This window comes from Syngnathus floridae, chromosome 22 (assembly GCF_059516105.1).
Source record: "Syngnathus floridae isolate MCC-2025c chromosome 22, RoL_Sflo_1.0, whole genome shotgun sequence".
NCBI classification, from domain to species: Eukaryota; Metazoa; Chordata; class Actinopteri; order Syngnathiformes; family Syngnathidae; genus Syngnathus; species Syngnathus floridae.
Genome location: NC_142434.1, coordinates 488,586 through 510,946, shown reverse-complemented (window position 1 = coordinate 510,946; position 22,361 = coordinate 488,586). Strand labels below are relative to the sequence as shown.

The 22,361-nt window shown below is 53.7% G+C and overlaps 2 protein-coding genes and 1 pseudogene across 9 annotated transcripts; 2 read left to right on the top strand and 1 right to left on the bottom strand.

The window, feature by feature from the left end:
- The first annotated feature begins 310 nt into the window (after nt 1–310).
- On the top strand, nt 311–19,575 carry dgki (diacylglycerol kinase, iota). 6 transcript variants are annotated; one of them, XM_088366753.1, is made up of 34 exons: nt 311–892; nt 5,978–6,086; nt 11,716–11,811; nt 11,893–11,967; nt 12,049–12,105; nt 12,187–12,252; nt 12,394–12,462; nt 12,631–12,747; nt 12,812–12,886; nt 12,995–13,090; nt 13,198–13,280; nt 13,363–13,423; nt 13,527–13,640; nt 13,848–13,982; nt 14,044–14,122; nt 14,193–14,248; nt 14,336–14,398; nt 14,516–14,589; nt 14,703–14,814; nt 14,895–14,981; nt 15,049–15,161; nt 15,801–15,863; nt 16,169–16,269; nt 16,338–16,417; nt 16,496–16,540; nt 16,626–16,695; nt 16,766–16,806; nt 16,891–17,015; nt 17,089–17,114; nt 17,200–17,237; nt 17,322–17,442; nt 17,536–17,572; nt 17,683–17,782; nt 17,844–19,575. In XM_088366753.1, the coding sequence occupies exons 1-34, from the start codon at nt 693–695 to the stop codon at nt 17,949–17,951; spliced, it is 2,892 nt and encodes a 963-aa protein (XP_088222879.1). In that variant the 5' UTR covers nt 311–692; the 3' UTR covers nt 17,952–19,575. The 6 variants fall into 6 exon arrangements, with proteins under 6 accessions (XP_088222879.1, XP_088222877.1, XP_088222878.1 ...); XM_088366751.1 differs by having other exon boundaries at nt 12,187–12,462; XM_088366752.1 differs by having other exon boundaries at nt 12,049–12,252.
- LOC148378992 (NACHT, LRR and PYD domains-containing protein 3-like) lies at nt 6,646–10,817 on the bottom strand (annotated as a pseudogene). The gene is made up of 5 exons (XR_015855359.1): nt 10,526–10,817; nt 8,538–10,353; nt 8,029–8,464; nt 7,760–7,930; nt 6,646–7,671 (listed from the first exon to the last, which is right to left on the bottom strand). The product of XR_015855359.1 is annotated as an NACHT, LRR and PYD domains-containing protein 3-like (transcript).
- A 322-nt stretch (nt 19,576–19,897) lies between the features above and the next one.
- Nucleotides 19,898–22,219, top strand: LOC148378990 (uncharacterized). 2 transcript variants are annotated; one of them, XM_088366809.1, is made up of 7 exons: nt 19,898–20,052; nt 20,596–20,964; nt 21,053–21,178; nt 21,266–21,339; nt 21,406–21,567; nt 21,633–21,746; nt 21,819–22,219. In XM_088366809.1, exons 1-7 carry the CDS (start codon nt 19,926–19,928, stop codon nt 21,864–21,866), a joined length of 1,020 nt encoding a protein of 339 aa, XP_088222935.1. In that variant the 5' UTR covers nt 19,898–19,925; the 3' UTR covers nt 21,867–22,219. The 2 variants fall into 2 exon arrangements, with proteins under 2 accessions (XP_088222935.1, XP_088222936.1); XM_088366810.1 differs by having other exon boundaries at nt 19,935–20,052; nt 20,599–20,964.
- Nucleotides 22,220–22,361: the final 142 nt, after the last annotated feature.

Here is a 22,361-nt window from a genome sequence, read left to right as displayed (position 1 = left end):
CGCGCGTGCGCGTGTGTCACCTCCTGCCCCAGTTTTGTGAGTGATGATGCTGCAGAAAGGACGAGAGGGAATATCCCACAATGCCACGCGCCTTGTTAGCCTCGCCGCAGCCCTCGCTTTAGCACTTTTAAAACCGCTCGCTCACAATGCAAAAAGCCTGTAGTCACACGATCGATCGTCTTTCACAATAAACGCTTTGTCCTTTTCTTGCTGGCTTATTATTGTTTCAAAGCTGAAGAAAGCAAAGTGGCCCTTGACGACGAAGCGGTCGTCTTATTTTGAAGGAGGAAGGACAGTGTGTTTTTCCGGTAGTGACGTCACGTGACAGCAAGCCGTTCGTGGTGAGCAGCAGTCGAGTGCAGAGCTCGCCAGCCAGCCAGCCAGCCAGCCAGCCTGCTGCCAGCGTGCTGCAACCTGCAGCCTGCAGCCCGCTGCCTTTCTGCCTGCTTGCCTGCCTGCCTCGGGCTCGAGGAGAGCATCATTCGCGGCCACACGCTGGACGGCGTGCGCGCGGAGCCTGCACCTCTTCGTCCCGGAAGCCTCGTCCACCACCGTCTGCCCGTCGTCGTCGCCGGCGTCCGCGGGTGAGCCAGCCCGAGCGGCGGCGGCGGAGCGGCGGCGGCGGAGCGGGGCGGAGCGGAGCGAGGCGAGGCGGAGTGGGGCGGGGGGGTCCAGCGCGAGGACCGACCGCTATGGACCCCCAAGCGGCGACGCAGGCTCCGGCGGCGCTCGGAGCCGACGGCGGCGGCGGCGAGTCGGAGTCCGGCGCCGGTTCGGAGGACACCTCGGCGGGATGCTGCAGCGACACGTTCAGCAGCCTGCCCGACATCGAGCAGGAGAGCCTGGAGGACAAGCTGAGGGGGCTGGCGTTCCGGAAACAGACGTCCTATCGGTAAGTGAGTGGACCTTTCCCAACCCTCACGCCTGTTTTCTGATGCTGTTTATGCCTGTCACTCTCCGCCACTGGCAGAGAGTCTCTCTCTCTCTCTCTCTCTCTCTCTCTCTCTCTCTCTCTCTCTCTCTCTCTCTCTTTGTGTATTTCCACTTCTTACTGAATTGACATCAGCGCATTTCAATCCAATTGCATACCTCATCCAAATTGAGCTCCTTCGCAACAGCGTGCCCTAATTATTTCTCACATTTGTGTAGCTTCGCATGCCACCGCTTTTGTGTTGCAAACATTTCTTCGCGTCGCGTCCCGTCGCATCGCATCGCACCGCATCGCATCGCATCGCGTTGGGTGTTAGCCTCATCTTAGCAGCCTCCAACGTGACTTGCTTTGCACACTGGAAGCATTTCAAGCGTCGACAGGGACGATGCCTTGTTGTGCGAGGAGGAGACTCACTGGCACACACACTGGCACACGCACTCACTATTGATTGTTCGTGTGCGTGCGGGAACGCCAGCCGCAGCCTGGCACCCCGGTGTGACTGGCAGCTGCTAGTGAGAGTGAAGACAAACTCACACACGCGCAAATTAGTCATGTTGTCAGATGTCAGTGTCAGGAAGGTGTGGAATGTCTCGATCGGATCCATCGCACAAGCGTCATGTGACTTTGTTGACTGGAAGGCCATTCCACTTTGAGGTTTTGCCTCAAATACTTCAGCACTTTGTCTTTCCTTTCTTGGCCTTGGAAAAGAAAGAAAGAAAGAAAAAAACTCTTCAGGACGTGTTTGTCTTTGAAGGATGACTGGAAATTGCCTAATGGACTGCAAAATGGCTGCTTGAAGCCAGCTCGGCCAGCTTGCTGTGTGTCTTCAGCCGTGGCTCTTTGGCGTGATAGATATGTTTACCAAATGTGGCGTCCGTCGCCAAGGGAAACGGCTGACTTTTCAAAAACAACCACGCTGGGCAAGCATCTCTGCAAATGGCGGACGGCATATTTTGCTCTCCTCCTCCAACGTCGTTCGCAGGTCATCGGCGACGCCACTTAAGAAGGTCGTTCGGACCCGGCTCGCTCCTGCCAATGACCAAATGTGGACATGTGCAGGAGGCTGAGAAAGCACGCCGTCCGACACCAAAAGCTCCCCGGGCGAGGAGGGAGGGGCTTACTCGTGCCACTCGGCGTTTATGGCGGCACGTGCTACATTTCTGCCAGACGTTCGTCACGCTCGCTCGCTCGCTCGCTCGTGTGTGTGTGTCCTTCCAGAATAACGTCCCTCCTTTCATCTATTCTTAGACTTGACATCCCACCGCCGCAGCCTCCAGAAGAATCCTTTCTTTCTTTGGGTGTGTGCGTGAATTAGCTAGTAAAGGAGTCGGTGTGTAAGACATTCCTCCAATTAACTGCTCAGTGGCAAAGGTGCACTTCCTGTCTGCGTCGGGGGGGGGGGGGGGGGCACAGTAATTGGCCTCCGGAGGCAAAATGGATCCTCGTGTCGGGCCCGTTTTCATTCCCACCTCCAGAAATGTGCTTTTCTTATGTAACTAAGCCTTGTGAAGTTTGAAGTGGCGAGGAGAACGCGCCAAGCCTAACAGGATTCGTCCCCGTGTGTGTATTTGCTTCTCGTGCCTGTCGTGGCTTATTTTGCCCATAATTCAGGATCGGACTGGCTCACGGGCGCTCTTTATTAGTCGTCTGGCTGTAAGAAGCTTTTCCGCTTTGGATAGCAAGCTATAAAAAGAACCAAAAAAAAAAAAGAACAGAAATGAGAAGTTCCTGCGATGGCATCACTGGAAAGCATTTGTCAATTATTTCTCCATCTTGAGCGAGGACGTCGCAACTCGCCTTGTGCAATAGAAATGCGGACAAGCAGCGGCGCACGTGACCTTTGGCCGGCCGCCAATCGACAAACTGCAGGGTGCCTTGCCTCGCGCCTTGAGGTACTCCCTCCCACTGCGGTTCCCACAGGCCCATCTGTCCCCTTTGCAGTGATAATAAAGCCCCCGGCCGAGGTGACGCCGCGCTCCAGTACGATGACTACTTTCCTATTTGCCCTTTTGTTGCCTTTCAAACTGTGGTTGTTAAAATACCTAGCGCAGATTGGAAAGGACTCTTTAGCTTAACTCTGGCATCTTATCAAATTCAAATTGAAGTCGCGTACGGCACGGCACGTGTGTTCACCAAAAAAGGTGGAAAACGCCGGCTCACGCGGGGAGGATTACGGACAAGTGGTCATCTCGCGGCACTCACAAAAATGAAGCGCCCGCACACACACACACACACACACACATTGCGAGTACATTCCGCCGTTATTGTGTTGGTCTTTGTGGATTGTCGTTTCATCCTCTGCTTCGTTTTGGATCAAATGCACGCACGCACACACGCATGCACACACACACACACACACCCACGCACTCTCAGTGGTACATCCCCACGCACACACATGCAACCCGGCAGGCCTCAGCTACAGAGATACGCTATAATTAGTGAGACAGCATCTTTATCCCACTGTGCGTGTGTGTGTGTGTGTGTGTGTGTGTGGTGTGTGTGTGGGGGGGGGCGTCATTAGCAAATGATGAATTTTATTAGGCAGCTGCGCCTGCAAGTTAAAGAGGCAACACACCTCTCCAGCTCAAATTGGAACGGCGCCATCACCAAACCACTTAGCATGATGACGACCATTGGCTTGCCTTCCTTGCTTGCTTGGCTTTTCTTCTTCTTTTTCTTCTTCTTCTTCTTCTTCTTCTTCACGTTCCTCGCCGTGTCTCTCGTGTGCTTCTCGTTGCGCTCTGCATCTATTCTCAGCAGGAGAAGGTCAGAGATGCACACGCGAAGCCGCCCACACATCGCAACACACACATTTTAAGAGGCCGATTTTCCGGCTGCATCCAACGCGTGTGAATTGAAAGCAAACGGACGATCGGGAAGATCACAATTGTCGTGATCGCCATAACCACGTGAAGCTGCAGTCTCCGAGTGGGAGTTTTGTAGAAGAATAAATGTCCCGCAAAAACTGATTGCGTCATCATCATCTCAATCGAATTTGACCCTCACTTGAGTCAGGGTGCAAAAGAAGGCGGGAGTGGGAGGATGGAGGGATGCGAGGAGAAAGTGAGTTGAAGGACGGACGGACGGACGGACCAGGAAGAGGATGAGCCATGAGTAGGAGGGAGGAGCCAAAGGATGAGTGGGAAGAGGAGGACAGAGGAAGAGGTGGAGGATGAGGAATCAGCCAGGGAACAAGAGGAAGAGGAGGAAGGAAGGAAGGAAGGAAGGAAGGAAGGAAGGAAGGAAGGAAGGAAGGAAGGAAGGAAGGAAGGAGAGCGAGCAGTAGGCAGAAGGATGAAGAAGGATGAAAAACTCCTCGTCTCACCCAATGTAGCCGCTAGCCCGTCAATGGCGTTTTGCACTGTTTGCTAGCATGCAGCTACAGTAAGTTGCAAAGAGGTGGGAGTGGGCGGGGCCTGCTCGCGACGTCACCATGGACGCTTCCCCGCAGCCGTCGCGGCACACTTGAAATTTCCCAGAGAGGGAACAGCTTATAAATAGAAGCAGAGGAAGGTCGGAAAGGAAAGGAAAGAGTCTGACTTCCTGAGCGCAACCTGACGACGGACGGACGGGATGCGCCGCGGTGACACACAAAAAGAAAAAGAAAAAGGAAAAAAAAAACCACAGCAAGCCGCAAAAAGACGGAAGCTCCAAAGTGTCTACTTTGGGCTTCTGGTTCTTTGTTCTTTGGTGGCGCATTTTTCTTTTTGTCAAGTCAAAAGCGGCCACCTCACTTCAACATAGTTCCCTGACGTCACAAGATGGCAGCAAAGCGCTACTTTGGTCGCAATGAAACGCCTTTACTCATAAATAGTTTTCGGATTCATGACTCGCGTACGTCGACGCTCATTCGCATAGTCTGCCATTACGCTAGTTGTGTGTGCGTGCGTGTGTGTGCGCGCGCGCGGTAATGTCTTCCTGCTATTGTGGTTTGTGAAACGCGCATTCCTGCGCGCGTGTTAGCGAATAATGTCCAGATTGCGCGGGCGTTTCCTGTTGGTGTGCCGTTCCTCACGAATGCGTGTCATTTCCACTCAAGCGAAACCAGAACAATGACGTCGCCACGGCCCGTATGAACATGTGAAACGCGCAACTCGGCTCGCTCGCTCGCGCGTGCATCAGGCAAGGCTGCGCATCAGTTGTTTTTGTGACGTCACTGGAGGCACTCGGAGCGCGCGGCTCAACGGGCCGCGTAAACGTCCGCCCGCGTGTTTACCGGACGAGCCGACGAGCGTCGCCACGGCAACGCCGACAGCCCACCTTTTGCGGGGAGGAGGAAAAGGAGGATGCATTTCCCCCCCCCCCCCATCTGGATCAATGTTGTCTATTTTCAGATTCACTAACCCGTCTTTTATTTTCTGCTGAAAAGAGTCAACAAATTTGCACACAAAAAAAGTTTCAAATTGCAACAAGCACTACTGTATGTCGAAATAGAATTAGTGAACTCTCTTAAACAACAGCAAAGTTCCACTGGATGGCAGCAAAACTCTACTTTTGTCTAAATACATTTCTTCAATTCACACCAACACAGTGTGTATGTTTGTGTGTGTGTGTGTGTGTAGCGAGCAGGTGAAGCGCTGTTTGTTGACAACATGGGCAGTTGGCCGACAGGTCGTGCTGGGAGCGCGGCTTGTTAGTTGCCTCTCATGACAAAAATATTTGTGTGTGTGTGTGGGGGGGGGGAGGTCATGCCCAGTCAGCATACATCCTTGCATTTCTCCCATTGTCACCCACGCATTACTATTTTTATCCCGGGATTCGTGTGTGTGTGTGATCACGTTCCAGGGTGCGTAAACAGACTCCTCTTTGTCGTCCGGCTTGACACTTGGTGACAGGCGGCCCGCTGAAACCCAAGCCGGTTGCCACATAAGTCCGTGGGTCATTTGTTAAAAAGAAAAGAAAACCTCATTCATTCATTTGTAATTCCGACGGCCGAGTCAGAACATCAGGAAAGCCCATAGTGGCGGCTCCTCCTGAATTCCTTTGCACGTGCGTGTGTGCGCTTTAAAAGAAAAATCTTCTTTTGTGCCCCCCCCTCCCATGCAGGAAAGCCATCTCACGGTCGGGCCTGCAACACCTGGGGCCGCTGCAGGTAGCCCCGCCTCCCGCCTCCAACGGCCCCGGCAAGGAGCTTCGCACCCGCATGGACTGGACGGTAGGCGCCTCAAAGTACTTCTTCCCAATTTGAGGCTGGCTCCACGTTGAGTAACCGCTGGAGACTCCAAGTGCGGCACCATGTCGTCGCCTCCACATTGCAAAATGAGTCAAACCGCTTTGGCTATCTTTCTTTTTTTTGTGACTCATCTCCCGTTGAAGTTAAAAGCGCCACTCCATTATCATCTGCACTCGAGCCACAAATCGCCACTCGAAGGCCGCTGCTGGAGCGCTCTCGTGTTCTTTTATCGCTTCGGTTGATCCGAGAGAAGCGGGATTTTTTTTTATTTTTTGCCGGTGTAACAATCCCGTGACGCTTCCTTTCTCCTCATCACCGCTGGCCTTTAGCACGCACACGGCACGATAATGGCTCGTTAATAAAACATCAGGGCTGGATTGGAGTGGCGCAAAGAAGCGGCGCCCGCCGTTCGCCGCCTCCAATTAAGCGCTCGACACGTGGGTGGGCGGAGGGAGGACTGTCGCGTGAGCCAGCGATCCCATCATCCTGACGTTGTGTGATGCAACACCACGTGCACGCAATGATGCTTTTACTCAGCGCGTAGCGTGCTTTTGTTTCTTCTTGTCACATTCCACGCACTTTCGGCACATTCTCGGTTCATAATACTTCCATACATAGTTTTTCATTATTTGGCAAAACATTTCCCTCTGTCCAGAACATTCTTGAATCATCTGAAAGATCAAACCTAAACAAAAGTTAAGATAGATATAATCAGGCGTTTGGCATTCTTGGCATGATTGACCTCTTACTTCATGAAGGCAACATCTGTTATTTCCAAGTGCACCAAAAATACAACTATATCAGATCATCAAGTTATTCTCCAAACATTTCTCATTAGCACATAGTCCCTCACATAAAGTCCTCAATGATCATCGTCACACACACATCTGGGTGTGGTGAAATTTTTGTCCTCTGCATTTAACCCATCCCCATGTGATTTTGAGCCATCCCCTGGGGGAGAGAGAGGGGAGCAGTGAGCAGCAGCGGTGCCGCCCGCGCTCGGGAATCATTTGGTGATCTAACCCTAACCCAATTCCAACCCTTAATGCTGAGTGCCAAGCAGGGAGGCAATGGGTCCCATTTTTATAGTCTTTGGTATGACCCGGCCGGCCGGGGTTTGAACCCACAACCTTCCAACCTCACATCTCCAAAAATGTCTACTTCTGTCGTCGTTATTGATTTGGTGTGTACTAGCTCGAAGGAGATGCTTCAAATGTTTCTTTCTGGTGTGACTTTAGTAATTGTATGCTTAGGTGCTTTAGTCCATGAGCTGTGAGCACATCTGTTTTTGTAGCTAGGCGGGAACCCATTTTCTTCAACGCACAAGTGTCACCGGTCCATTCAGACGAGCGAGAAGAGCGAGCGAGCGCCCTGGAAGATGTTTGGAACCTACCACCTGAGCGTCACATTGCAGCGAGGATCCTTTTGGACCTCTTCCAAGACCCGCATTCCTTCCTGTTCGATGTCATTGCCCCACAGGTCCAGCATTTGGAGGTGGGAGGGGTTGGACCGGAGAGCCTTGGACAGCGCCTCGCAGCTTTTATTGCTCAGCTTGCACATGTTGAGCCTGAGAAGACAAGAGGGCGGGCGGCCGGCTGACACAAGGCCAAGGTTCTTGGGCCGGCTGGCCTTCTGCCGCTCGAGGAGAGCCTTACTTGAGGACTTGCAAGGTGCACTGCGGCTTTGCCAGTCCGGCGGCGAGCGCCTCCAGCCCGTCGTCGTACAAGTCGTTGTGGCTGAGATCCAGATGGCTCAGGGTGCGGGATGAGCTTAGAACGGAGGCCAGCGCCTCGCCGCTTTTCTTGCTCAGCTCGCAGCTGTCGAGCCTGAGAAGACAAGAGGGCGGCCGGCTGACACAAGGCCAAGGTTCTTGGGCCGGCTGGCCTTCTGCCGCTCGCTCGACGGGGGTGGAGGAGAGCCTTACTTGAGGACTTGCAAGGTGCACTGCGGCTTTGCCAGTCCGGCGGCGAGCGCCTCCAGCCCGTCGTCACCCAAGTCGTTCCAGCTGAGATTCAGCTCCCTCAGGGTGCGGGACGAGCTTAGAACGGAGGCCAGCGCCTCGCCGCTTTTCTTGCTCAGCTTGCAGTTCTCGAGCCTGAGAAGACCAAAGGGCGGCTGACACAAGCCCAAGTTTCTTGGGCCGGCTGGCCTTCTGCCGCTCGCTCGATGGGGGTGGAGGAGAGCCTTACTTGAGGACTTGCAAGGTGCACTGCGGCTTTGCCAGTCCGGCGGCGAGCGCCTCCAGCCCGTCGTCGTGCAAGTTGTTGTGGCTGAGATCCAGATGGCTCAGGGTGCGGGACGAGCTTAGAACGGAGGCCAGCGCCTCGCAGCTTTTCTTGCTCAGATTGCAGAGCTCGAGCCTGAGAAGACAAGAGGGTTTGGGCTGCTGACATGTGCGCGGCCGGTTCAGCGTGCTGGCTCGACGGCACCTACACTGATTTTCGAGAAGCCTTGACCACCGGCAGCAGCATCAGGAGCCCCTTCTCGGACTGAGCGTATTTCCGGAGTTTGAAGCAGCTCATGGCTTCGTCGGAAGCCCGCAAGAAGAAGACCAGGGCCGACCACATGGCTGGCGGTACGTTCTCTTGGAAGAACCGCAGTTCTCCTAGGTACTTTTGGATCTGGTACAGCAGGGACTCGTCCTTCAGCTCTTTCAGGCAGTAGAACAAGTTGATGTTCTCCTCAGGAGAATTCTTATCTATCCGTTGCTTGATCAAGCGGACTGTTTCTGCGTTGCTGTGGCTGAAGTTCTTGGGAGCCTTCAGCAGCTCGCCCATGAGCTCCTGGTTGCACTGCAAGGAAAGGCCCACCAAGAAGCGGAGGAACAAGTCCAGGTTTCCGTCACTTTCAGAGGCTTTGCGGATGGCCGCCTCGTGGACCCGAACGAGCGATGTCTGCTCGCAACGCATGGGGAGCTCTCCCAGCACGTTCTTGTTGTCCTGGAACAGGCTCATCATCACGTAGAGAGCGGCCAGATATTCCTGGATGCTCAAGTGGATGAACTGAAACATCTTGCCGCGTTGGTATTTCTTGAGCGGGGGTACCTCTTCGAAGACCTCGGTGAAGACTCCCGAGTGTTTTGCGACCTGCGGGTCATCCAAGCCGCTTTCCCGCAAGTCGCTCTCGTAGAAGATCTGTTGCTTTTTCATGAGATGCCGAAAAGCCAGCTTGGCCAGCGCTTTGACGTACTCCGTGCTCTTCTGGCTGCCTCGCTCCTCGGACTTGTCCAGGTGATAGAGTAGGAACTCTGTGTACATCTCGGTCAGGGTTTCGGGCAGCTTCTCTCCGTGCTTCCGATAATCTCGGAGAACGGTGGCGGTGAGCCAGCAGAAGATGGGCATGTGGCACATGATGAAAATGCTGCGGGACTTTTGGATGTGCTTGATGACGTCCTCCTTGTCATTGGGGAACCTCTTCCTGAAGTAGTCCAGCCTCTGGGAGCGGCTGAAGCCTTTCACCTCGGTTCTGCCGTCCACCAGGCGCGGCGGGATGTCGCGGGCCGCCTGGGGCCGCGTGGTGATCCAAAGCCGGGCGCAGGGAAGCAGGTTCCCCTTGATGAGATGCGCCAGGAGGACCTCCACGGGGTACGCTCGGGTCACATCCAGGCGCTCCTTGCGCTCGACGCTCAGGTCCAGTTTGAGGCGGCACTCGTCCAAGCCGTCCAGTACAAACAAAATCTTGACGCTGCTGCTTTGGTAGGTGCGCTTACCCAAATCTTGCAGCCTGACCAAGATGTCTTTCAGAATCTCGACGGCCGCCTTGCTGTCACAGATGAAGTGCTGGATGAGCTCTGCCAGCGAAAAGCTTTTCTCCTCCTCCAAGTTCAACTCGCGGAAGGCCAAGGGAAAGATGAAGTCCACGTCTGTGTTGGTCGTCCCGTTGGCCCAGTCCAGGACAAACTTGCGCACCAGGAAGGTCTTCCCGATGCCCGCGAAGCCCACGGTGACCATGGTGCGAAGGGGCTTCTCGCTTTTGAAGATGTCGCACGGCTCGATGGACTCCTCCTCCTTGTCTTCGCCGCCGCACGTCTCCATCTGAAGGACCTCGTGCTGCTTGTCGGGAAGACCGGCGACGCCGCGGCTAACTTGGAGCTTGGTGTAGACGCTCTCCAGAGCCTCCTGCCGGCTGGGCTCTGTGTTGCCCTCGGGAGCGTTGCAGTACATGGCCCGCAGGTTCTCTTGCAGCTCCCGCTTGAATTCGCCTATCTGGACTGCTAAGGAGGTGCTATCTGAGGGTGCACAGGTGATACCTGAGGGAGCGAGCAGAAGGAGATCAAATGCGTCTTTAGGCCTGGCCGCAAGCGTGCTGCACCCATGCCGCCACTTCCGCTCAAGGAGGCAAGTGAAGGAGGCAAGCGGGGGAGGGCAGCATCGGAGAGCTGCTTTGTGGAAAGCCCCCCCTGCCCCCCACGGTCACCTTACCTTTGATTTGCAGCATGTCGCTGCGTAGCTTCTGGGCCAGTTCATAGTTGTTGATCTGCTCCAGAATCTTGATGGTCTCCGCCACAGCGTTCTTGCCGTGCCTGTTCACCAGCTCTTCGGCGATGTAAATCCGGTCGGCGTTTTCTTTTTTGCTCTTAGCCAGTCGTGTATAAAACTTGAACTTCTTGAAGTCCTCCTGCCCCAGGTCTTCCAGCCTTTCCAACAGCAGCTCCTTGATCTTGGCATCCAGAGCCATCTTTCCCCCGTGAAACTGAAAGCAAAAGGCGAACTTTGATATTCTTGCGCAACACCATTCCACACCCAAAGCGCAGAAGGTGGCCCGATTTCCACCCTTATGAGGACTTGCTTCCTGGTTCTCGAGGCTGCTCGACACTGACTTTGCTACTGGCTTCGCTTCCTGGTCGTTACGTTCAAAGTCCGCTTTATTGTCAATTTCTTCACATGCCAAGACATACAAAGAGATGGAAAATACGTTTCCCACGATCCCACGGTGACAAGACATAGTACACGATAGACATACAAGTAAACAACACAAAAAGTAAAAACACGAAGGCACAAACAATGAATAAATAAGAGCGATGAATAAATAATAAATAAACAAACAAACAACCAATATAATAAATAAGAGGAGCAAAAATGGAGCAAGTGTGCATACAGCAAACAGTCAGAATATAGCGCAAAAGTACAGGACGTTAAAGAAGTAGCTGACCCCCCCCCCCTCCGCCAAACTTCAATCAAAGAAAACAACTGACAATATATCGAGAAAGCGTCCGACCGTCCGGCCGGCTCACTAAATAACACCACAAACGGTCGCTCCTTTTTAAAAGCAAAACTATATGTCTATACGGCTCAAACAAGAGAAAGCAAACTCACTTGTCGGTCTCCTTTGCCTTGTCTGCTCTCACCGTGTGAGCCAGCGAGCGCCTTCCCAATGTAATTGTCGCCGTGGCATCCAAAGGTCAGACCAACGCCCTGCCCTGGCTGTACAAGGCCGTGCACTTCATACATACACAGACAGACAGACAGACAGACAGACAGACAGACAGACAGACAGACAGACAGACAGACGGGGAAATTCACTTTGGGAGAAAGCAAATTCTCCGCTGGCGCGCTCTGAAAATCCCAGCCCGCCACGACAATGATGGCAGTCTCGCCCGCCCACCCGGCAGGAGAACGCCATCAACGGCGACCACCTGTGGATGGAGACCAGCTGCTCAGGCGAACTCTGCTACCTCGGGGAGGACGCCTGCCTGCTCAAGGCTGCGGTGAGCTCGCTCGCTCGCTCGCTCACTCGCCCCAAGTCATCTGCTCGTCTTGACAGCCAACCTGTGTGTTTGTGCTTGAAGAAGTCCGCGCCCAGGAGGAAGTGCGCCGCCTGCAAGATCGTCGTCCACACCAACTGCACCGAGCAGCTGGAGAAGGTAGTGCACACGCACGCACGCACACACGCACACAGGAAGTCCAAAGCCCTGACGTGACGCCTTGGCCGTCTCGTGATCAAGATCAATTTCAGGTGCAAGCCGACTTTCAGGGAAGGAGGCTCGCGGTGCCTGCGAGATGTAAGTCTCCCGACCGGAGGTCCGAGCGGGGCCCAGGCCAGGTGCAGGTGTAAGGCGGCGCCGTCTGCTCTCTGCCGGCAGAACGTGCTGAGGCATCACTGGGTGCACCGCCGGCGCCAGGACGGCAAGTGCAAGCAGTGCGGGAAGGTCGGTGGCAGCCACGCACGCAGGCAGGCAGGCAGGCTGGCAGGCCGGCAAAATGGCCGCCCGCCCGCCACGCCGTCTAACGGTCTCTGCCAGCGACATCCCTTTCCGTCCTCGTCTTTTGTTTGTCCTTTCCTTCCGCAGAGCTTTCAGCAGAAGTTCTTCCACAGTAAAGAAATCATCGCCATCAGCTGTTCGTGGTGCAAGCAGGCTGTGAGTTTGGCTCAAATTGGAATTGTCGTGCGCGAGCTTGCCCACCATCTGAGCTAAATTCCGTCAGACTAGAAACAAAACATGTAACTAACTCGGCGATGTGATGTTGTGTGAAAATGTTGAAATGAGCTGCTGGCGGGTGCTAATTTGTGTGCCTCGCGCGGGCAGTTCCACAACAAGGTCACGTGCTTCATGCTGCACCAGATCGAGGAACCGTGCTCGCTGGGCGCCCACGCCGCCGTCATCGTGCCTCCCTCCTGGATCATCAGAGTCAGGAAACCGCAGGCAAGCTCCGAGCGGCGAGCGCTCACGGCGCGTAGCGCTAACCGCTAACCCCATCTATGCACAGAGCTTGCTCAAGAACTCGGCCAGGAGGAAAAAGCGCACGTCTTTCAAGCGCAGGACGAGCAAGAAGGGGACGGACGTAAGCGACACGGATGGCGACTTGCGCATGGCCTCCCTCCCTCCCTCCCTCCCGGCCGGCCGCACGTGGCGCTGACATTCCCTCCCTCCCTCCCTCGCCCTCCCTCAGGAGTCCAAATGGCGGCCGTTCATGCTGAAGCCGCTGCCCTCGCCGCTCATGAAGCCCATCCTGGTCTTCGTCAACCCCAAGAGCGGAGGCAACCAGGTTGGCATGAGCGTGGCTAGCGAGCTAGCCAGGCAGAAGCGTGGCAGAAGGTCAGAAAGGTCGCTGGCCGTCCTGTCCATCCCAGCCCATCTGCTTCTTGTCCGCAGGGCGCCAAGCTGCTCCAGATGTTCATGTGGATCCTGAACCCACGGCAAGTCTTTGACCTGTCGCAGGGCGGCCTTCGGGAGGCGTGAGTGTCTGCGGCCGTCGCCGTCCGGCGCTATCCACGAGCGACAGAGCGCCACCCTCTCTGTTCTGCTCTGCTCTTTCAGCTTGGATTTGTATCGCAAAGTGCCAAACTTGAGGATCCTGGCCTGCGGTGGAGACGGCACGGTAAATTTTGCCTTGACGTCCTTCCGCAATGACCCCGCCCCCACTTGGCCTCGCCCCGCCCCCTTTGCTACGAGGGAGCGCAATCCATTTCCTGCTTGCCCAGGTGGGATGGATCCTGTCCACGCTGGACGAGCTACAGATGAACCCGCAGCCTCCGGTGGCCGTCCTTCCTCTGGGAACAGGAAATGACCTCGCCAGGACGCTCAACTGGGGCGGGGTGAGTTCCCAAGCTTCACTCGCCTCCCAAACGCAAACAAACCATTTTTGCTTTGTGCGCTTTAGATTTACAACAGCAACAAAAAAACATGCCTAAATGTGTGTGTCCCAAAAGTTTGGTCCCAAATCCATGGGCCACAATCCAAGAAGTTTCCGCCATGCAGCCTTCTTCCTGTGCTAGATTTGATTTTGATTTTCTTTCTGGCAGGGCTACACGGACGAGCCCGTGTCCAAGGTTCTGGGCCACGTGGAGGACGGCTCGGTGGTGCAGCTGGACAGGTGGAACCTGCAGGTGGAGCAGAGCGACGGCGCCGAGCGGCAGCTCCAAGACGGCACGCAGAAGGTAAAGGAGAAGCGGCGGGCGGGCGGGCGGGCGTGTCGCTAACGTGCGGTGACTCGCTCAGCTGCCCCTCGACGTCTTCAACAACTACTTCAGCCTGGGCTTCGACGCTCACGTCACGCTGGAGTTCCACGAGTCCAGAGGTGAGTGGCATCCATTTCTCTCACCTTCTCTTCTTAACCTTGCCACCATGTTTTTTTTTTGGTGTTCCAGAGGCCAACCCCGAAAAGTTTAACAGTCGCTTCCGTAACAAAATGTTCTACGCGGGGGTGAGTCTGACTTTTCACAATTTGCCATTTTGTTTTCAAGCAAATTGCAAACAGTTGTGTGCGTGTGTGCATGTGTGTGGCTGGCAGGCCGCCTTCTCCGATTTCCTCCAGAGAAGCTCGAGGGACTTGTCCAAGCACGTCCGAGTGGTGGTGAGTGCAAAGACGCTTTCACGTGGGCCGTGCCCGCCATGACAATGTGACACGTCCGCGGAGGGCGACGTTGACAAATGGGATCGAGTGAGAAGCAACTGGACGCGTGCTTTGCAGTGCGACGGGACCGACTTGACTCCCAAGATCCAAGATTTGAAATTCCAGTGCATCGTCTTTCTAAACATTCCCAGGTGGGTTTGTTTGTTTGTTTGGGTTGGCGGCGGCAGCGGCGGCAGCGGCGTTAGCTAACGGCGCTAGCTAACCAACCGCCACGGTCTGGTACCGCCACGGTCTGGTACCGCAGGTACTGCGCGGGCACCATGCCCTGGGGGAACACCGGCGACCACCGCGACTTTGAGCCGCAGCGTCACGACGACGGCTGCATCGAGGTCATCGGCTTCACCATGGCCTCGCTGGTAGGAGGCGGGGCACGCCAAAGGCCAAATAAATAAATTAAAAAAAAGAACGCTCCAACAATCATTTTCATTGCTTCCAGGCGGCGCTGCAGGTGGGCGGTCACGGCGAGAGGCTCCACCAGTGCCGAGAGGTGGTCCTCACCACCTTCAAGACCGTGCCGGTGCAGGTCAGTTTGACGGCCGGCTGGCTACCTTTTCAGATGTGACCTTTGACCCCCTTCTGGCCTTGTGCAGGTGGACGGCGAGCCGTGCCGACTGGCGCCGTCCACGCTGCGCATCTCACTGCGCAACCAGGCCAACATGGTCCAGAAGAGCAAGAGACGCACCTCGGTGCCGCTGCTCAACGAGTGAGTCACGCACACACGTGAGCGAGCAGGCGAGCAGGCGAGCGGTCTCGGCGGCGTGCGTGGCAACTAACACTTCTGCACCGCATCTTTGTGTGTTTGTGTGTGGCGGCACTGCAAAAACTCAGCTGACCAAGATGAAAGGGATGCAAGCGATAATGACAAAAAAGCGCCACACGATAGCGACATCGCGGCCACTCTGGCGGGATGACGAGCGAGAGAAATGCAGCCAGTCTTTTGGTTTCCTCGCTCATGCGTCCAAATGTCATTTGGCTTCCATCTCATTAGAGCACTTTTGAATTTCGCTCCTTTTCTTCCTTTTTTGGTGGCAGTTTTTGCAGTGCTCAGCTCAAGGCAAAGTGACTAACACGAGCTCTTGGACCGTGTAACTTTTTTTTGTGGGCTGCTGGGTGCCTCAACTGACCTCTTTTCTCCACCTCTCCATCCTCTTTGCCCGCCCTCCTCTCTCCCTTTGGCCTCGGCACCGCACCGCACCGCACCGCACGGCGTGGCATCATTTGCGTCTTTTCCTTCCGCTCCCTGGCCACGCCTCCCCCGTTCTCTCTCTCTCTCTCTCTCTCTCTCTCTCTCTCTCTCTCTCTCTCTCTCTCTTGTGTGTGCGCATGCGCGTGGCGGCGCTAGTATTCAGAAGGTGTGTGCAGGTGACCTGCGCCGCCTCTCTGCTCCCCCCGACTCCTTCTCTGTGTAAGTACCTCAGCCGCTGTCATGTCAACGTTCTGCCGCCGACGCCGACGCCGCCGCCGCCGCCTGTGTGTGTCAAAACCTTCATGCGCTTGGAAAGCTCCGAAGCGCCGAATCTCCTCGCAGCGATGTGAATCTTTTATCGGAGCAAGCGAGCAGCACGTGGCCGTCTGTCCTTTCTCGTCTCGTGCGCTTCTGCTGCTTTGGGTGTGCCGTAAGAGCAGCTGGCTTCCCGCGTTTCGCCTCCACGTTACGGCGGCGGGTCTTGAGCAAGCATCTCTTTGCGCACGTCCATTTTTTCCCGGCAGCCCTCACGCCGTCCCCGAGCGGCTTCGGCTGCGGGTCAACCGGATCAGCCTGCACGAGTACGACCGCTTGCAGTACGACAAAGAGCGGCTGCGGGACATCTGTAAGTGCGCACGTTCGGCGTTCCGTCCGACCAAGTGTTGAAGGGGACGCCGTTTGTTTGCCCGGCAGCGGTTCCGGTGGGCATCGTGGTGGTGAGGGGCGACTGCGACTTGGAAACGTGCAGACTCTACATCGACAGACTGCGAGAGGCGAGATCCTCGTCTTGAAATCCTTTGATTGCGGAGCTTCCTTTCCTAACCTGGCCCAAACTTCTTTGAACTCATCAGGACTTGCAGCAGGCGCCCTCTCTTGGCCACAGAGTGCATTACCAGGTCGGCTCGACCGAAACCAATTCGTCGTCGCTTTGCACCGCTGTCGGTTGAAATGTTTATTGTATTTGACGCTCGTTTTTTGCAGGATGAGAGCCGGGGGATGCCTCGGACCACCTCGGCTGGCAGACTCTCTCCCAGCTGGAGCTTCTTGGATTGTGAGTTCAAAAAAAAGCCAACATCGTCGTTTGACATGAATTTGTCGATGCGGTCGTTTCCCCCCCGCAGCTACATCGGCCGATCGCTTCTATCGCATCGACAAGGCTCAGGTACGAAGCTCGGCCGGGAGTCGACGATGCCTTTTGTTTGCTTTGGCCCGCTGAAGACCTTTTGTCGTTGACGTCCTTCCGTAGGAGCACCTTCACTTTGTCACGGAAATTTGCCAGGACGAGGTGTTCATCCTGGACCACGAGGGCCCGGCGGGGGGCCGGGCGTCATCGGCCGGGATGCCCGACCTGGTGGTGGAGCCCACCGCCGGGTGCGAATGAGCCTTCTGCCGTAATGTCGCAAAAGACAGCCCGAGTAATCCTCCGTGTCGTGTCTGTTTCTAGCGCGCCGTTGACTCCCGAGGAACAAGGTAGCCGGTCACGCTAGCGTGCTTTGCGCTCCGTTCCACGCGCTCCACTCGGTGGATGATTTCCGCTCCAATGTATCTTTTGCAGCGCTGTTGACGGCGGCGAGCGCCGGGGATCTCTCCATGGTACAAAAGAACCTCCTTGTGTCTTGAGTGGACGGACGCACGGCAGCCAAGCCAGCGTGGCCTTGATTTGTGTGTTTGGCGCAGTTGTCGGAGTGCGTGCGTCACGGCGTCAGCCTGCTGGTGCGAGACGCCGCCGGTTGCTCGGCCCTGCATAAAGCCGCGCAGAAAGGACACGCCCAGCTGGTGGTCTTCATCCTGCAGCAGGGTACGGCCAAACTGCAGCGCCCCCTGCTGCCACGGCATGCATGCGACTCTTTGGCTCCATCTATTCTAAACGGATCGTCTCCTTGCTCCTCAGGATCCAAAGTGCTTCTCGACTTGCCCGACAGAGAAAAGTACGTCGGCTTGAAAGATTGTCGTGAGCGCGTGCGACTCCAATGCACCTTTTGACCCGCTTTGCGGTGTGTGTGTGTGTGTGTGTGTGTGTGTGTGTGTGTGTGAGCAGAGGGGACACCGCCTTGCACAAAGCCGCTTCGGAGAAGCAGCACGCCGTGTGTCGGCTGTTGGTGGAGGCGGGCGCGTCGCTTCACAAAACCAACTTTCAGGTGCGCTCACGCCGCAGACGCAATGTCGCCGGGCTCTCCTGATTTTGGCTGTGGCTCACAGGGGAAGACCCCGGTGGAGCAGGCGGCGGGCGACCTGGAGCTGACCTCCTACCTGAGCAGCCACAAAACACCTTCGGCCCCCCACGAGGACTTGGAGACGGCAGTCTGACGCAAACACACACCCACGCACTTTTCACACTCGGGCGCAGGTTCCACGTCAGCGGGCGCTTTCTGGCCCGCCCGGCTATTTATTTTCTATTTATTTACCGACGGAGATATTTATTGCGGCAAGTCGAGTGCACTTTGGAGAGCGGCCGACGTGCTCAAGTGTTTCCACCCGTGCGAGCCTTTGTGCCAAAGACGCGATGATGCACGTGTCCCACCCGAGCGGCTCACGGGAACAAGTATTCTTTGGCCGCTCCAAAAGCTACGACTAACAAAGGAGCGGAAGCCGAGATGCAAAATGCCAAACGAGTGACATTCACAAATATCAAAATAGAAATAAAATCTTCTTTGAAATGTGTTTGGAACCCTTTGCTACTCTGATGTCATTGCAGAGTGTCAACATGGCACAGCTCAATCAGAATTGCGTCTTTAGACCCGTTTTACATTTTTCACTTGACTTCCGCTCCAAACATTGCATCCCAAGTTTGTGAAAAGGATATTTAAGATGAAGCCATCATATCCAGTCAACTTTGCAGCTGCCGTCCAACTAACCTTTGCGTGCGTGCGTGCGTGCGTGCGTGCGTGCGTGCGTGCGAATTCTGAGCCATACTCAATGTAAAATGAACAGATGGCAAGTTGCTGCATTTCTCCGCTAATCGTTTACATTACATTCATGTTTTTAGTGTTGCACTGAGGGAAGTACAGTGCCGTACTTGAGCGCCGCTTGGCTTGGAGATTGTCTTCTCGTTTTCCACCTATTTATCGAGCCTTTTTTCTAGTAAATACATCAACAGAGAACAACTTTGCCACGGTAGAGATGAATCGCATGTAACGACGACGCCCCCTTTTGCAATTTTTCCACTCAGTTGTGCATTGAACCCGAGTGAGTTATTGGCTCAATTTGATTGAAATGGATTGAAAACCAAAAGAAAAACTCTAAAGTGCCACACGTGCATCTCAAAGCGAATGTACGGCGATAACTTGAACCACAAAGTCGGACGAGTTGACTCGTTTTAAGCAGGACTGGAATGGAATGACAATGAAAATCGTTTGGATGGTGTGAACTGAATGAAAAGCTTGTTGTACAGTTTTGTGTTGGAAGACCAATTGTTTATTTTGGGCGCATCTTTGCTCCAAGAAAGATTTTTGATTTGGATTTGCTCTACTGATATGCACACGACGATGGCTGCTTGTGGGCGGGGCCTGCCTCTTCTAATCCACACACTTTTCAATTTAATCGAAACTTTGTATTCCGTTTATTCTCACTAGCGTTGGTTCTGCATGGCATTTTCTGACCTCACAATTGATTATTTTCCAGCATTGGCATAAACATTAATATTATTATAATCGTTATGAAGATGAATCTTATTGTTTCAACTATTCAATTATTGTTTGGAGTGTTTCATGTCCGGGCTTACTTTTGTATCGCTGCTGAAGATGACTTGAAGTGCTTTATTTGGAAGATGATGCTGTTTCTCTGTTATGCTTTGTTGGAATGCATGTTTCCTCTTTTTCCATCGTCACAAACATCCATACTTATTTCTGCTTTCTGGTCCCGGGAATCTACAAATATTGACAGTCTATTAATACTTCATTTTAAATAAAAGATACACGGATCTTTACTGAAATTCCTGTATGAAGTGCATCTTCTGTCCATCAACCCACGACCATGGGGCTGGTAGCTTGTGAGCGAAATGCTCAGGCGTATCAATGCGAGCTTATTTAATTTTAGTTGACAAAAGTATTTGCAGCGCTCATTTAGGAAGTGAAAGAACGATGATGAATTTGCCCGTACGAATCACGACAGGGAATTTCCAGGAAACTGTTTCGGTTTTTTTTTTTATTATTATTATTTAGTATCAATATAAATGGCATTTTTCCGATAAGAAAGTAAATATAGTTGAATGTGTGTTTTCTTGTTTGAAATGAATTTACGTTTACGTTCAAACGGTGGGGTCGCGTACGTCATGACGTTTTCATGACGCAATACGTATTACACTTGCCTGAACGCGGAAGTGAGCGGCGGCGGAAAAAAGCGAGGCGGTCGGTTGTAAGGCGACTTGTTTGGACTTGTTTGCCGGTTAAAAAAAAGCCTTCATTATTCTGTAAGTATTTCTTTAGCTTTCTTTAAGCAACATTTTCGTCGCACTGAAAATAACTGCTGACGTCTCGAGTTTATCCATTTGTGAAAAGTTTTTCAACCGGTTGCTGTGTGAATAAACCCATTTTCTATTTTAAATGTTGCTCGTCTACTTTTATAATCTCATTTGTACTCCCATTTAAACGTCTTAATTACTTCAATGATTTTGTCTCAAAGGGAGACGTTTCTTTCCAATGTAGTAGTGTTATGTCTGTTAGGTTTACCCATTTCAATAAAATCTTCAGTATATAACCGACCATCCTAGATTCTCTCACAAAGCTATGAATTGTAGTTTGTCTCGGTGTACATGGCAGCTTTGGTAACCCAAATGTTATTTGCTTGGTGCTTTCGGTGAAGTCACAAGACGCACTTTTGTGACCTCCAATGTAATGTTAAAACATCTCGCCACCAGAGGGCGACAAAACTGTAAGATCAACTTGGTCATGAATGGACGATTCATCGTCTTTTAATTCTGCTGTATAAACGCTCGTTTTGTGTTTCTTTGCAGCAGAGCTGATGGCAAATGGACGCGTTGAAATTCATGACCCTTTCGCCAACCTCAACGACGCAGACAACCTCCAAGACATGCTGGAGTTTCGGCTCCTGATGGCGTACACCAAGAGGAGACGGCGGCGGTGGGAGAAGAAGAGCCAGACGTCCGTCGAGGACGGGGCTCCGGACTCAACTCGCACGTGTTTGCTGCCGGCTGAGAGCCAAGAAGAAGCGCCGCCGCCGCCGCCGCCAAAGACCAAGAAGAAAAAAAAGTGGAAGCGCCTGCCCAACATTTTGATGTGCATCAAGCCACAGCCGGAACAATGTCACAATGAGGCCGAAGGCGAAAATGCAGTTGTGGAACGCTTTGGAGGTTTTCCGAGCGGTAAGGAAGCAACAATCCTTCCTCCTGTGACGATAAACAAGCCAGACCAAAGACTTGATATTTGATTGTATTATGCATGAAAAAAAAGTTTCTCCGGTGGAGTTGAACGAAGAGATGGACGAGGAGATGGACGAGGTAGCCAGCAGGCTGACGGAGATTGCCGACGAAATCCCTTTTGCGCCGCCGGAATATGAGAGCGATGGGCCCGATGACGGTGAGTGCCGTTTTGGGAGCCACAACGTTAAGAGCCAACCTTCACGTTTCCAATTTGATCACATTGTGTCGGCACGCTTACCGCCAGACACCGACGTGGAGAAGCTGATCGGTATCCTGCTGAGGGAGTGCGGAGACAATTATGACGAGGAGGTGACCGAGGTAAGGTCTCGGTCCGCCGTCACCTTCCCGCTCGGCTGCTCAGCGGTCTGCTTTTCCGTCCCGTAGGGCTTGAAGGAGGCTCTAAGCTCCACGCAGCTTTTGTGGAGCAACGGCTTCTTTGACAAGTTGATGACGACGCTGCTGAAGAGGATGGGACTCTTCAACGCCGACCCCGAAGCGCCGGGACCGCAGACCTCGCCCAAGACCCAAATGGCGGTCACGTGCGAGGTAAGAACGTCGGCGGCGCCCTCTCGCCGACTTCTTCAAAAGGCGTCGTCGGTGCCTGCCCTTAGGTGACCAGTCGACTGTCGGCCGCGGACACGCTGCCCGTGAGCCGGCTGCTGGGCTACGGCGCCACCTACCTGCAGAATCACTTCTCCTCCTGGGCCAAGCAGCAAGGCGGTTACGTAAGTCCCGATCGGCTTTTTCCGCTCAATCTTTTTGAAGAGATGAAGCGACGTGGGCGTCGACTGTTGCAGGAGGCGGCGTTCGACGACGACGACGACGAGGAAGACGACGTCCAGTGATAGCCGCCGCCGCCGCCGCCGTCGTCTTTGCTCGTTCCACCTGATTGGGTGCAGTTGCTCGTACTTGATAGCCAAGGACTTAACTTGACTTGAATTATTTTCTAGTGATTCTTATCTCGTCTGCATTGCACAACTGTCATCTAACATTTGCAAAATTGGGCTTCTGCTGACATTTCAGGAGGAACCGAAAATGCACAAACACTTTTGAATCTTTTTGGGCACACAGGTGACGAAATGAGAGGAGGAAAAAAAAATTGTCAGCGTGGTGACTGGACTAGGATAGATGATTGTATTTCCAACGAGTGTACACTGAGCTTTGAAAAACAGGAATAAAAATGAAAGTAAATTCAAAACGTTTTCACATTTGATTGAAGTCTTGACTGTAGCTGCTTTTATATTTCAGGAAAATGAGACACTTTAAGTGCTGCTAAATTGCGAGTTTGGCCGCCAATCAACTTATTCATTCATTCAGCTGACACGTGCAAGTAAGCACGT

Excerpts from the sequence above, each read along its gene's own strand:
- dgki (XM_088366749.1), top strand. The coding sequence starts at position 693 with ATGGACCCCCAAGCGGCGACGCAGGCTCCGGCGGCGCTCGGAGCCGAC. Across the intron at positions 13,424-13,526 it reads CCTGCGGTGGAGACGGCACG|GTGGGATGGATCCTGTCCAC; the intron begins GTAAATTTTGCC and ends CTGCTTGCCCAG. Across the intron at positions 14,399-14,515 it reads CCAAGCACGTCCGAGTGGTG|TGCGACGGGACCGACTTGAC; the intron begins GTGAGTGCAAAG and ends CGTGCTTTGCAG.
- LOC148378990 (XM_088366809.1), top strand. The coding sequence starts at position 19,926 with ATGACGCAATACGTATTACACTTGCCTGAACGCGGAAGTGAGCGGCGG. Across the intron at positions 20,965-21,052 it reads CTTTGGAGGTTTTCCGAGCG|TTTCTCCGGTGGAGTTGAAC; the intron begins GTAAGGAAGCAA and ends ATGAAAAAAAAG. Across the intron at positions 21,568-21,632 it reads AAATGGCGGTCACGTGCGAG|GTGACCAGTCGACTGTCGGC; the intron begins GTAAGAACGTCG and ends GCCTGCCCTTAG.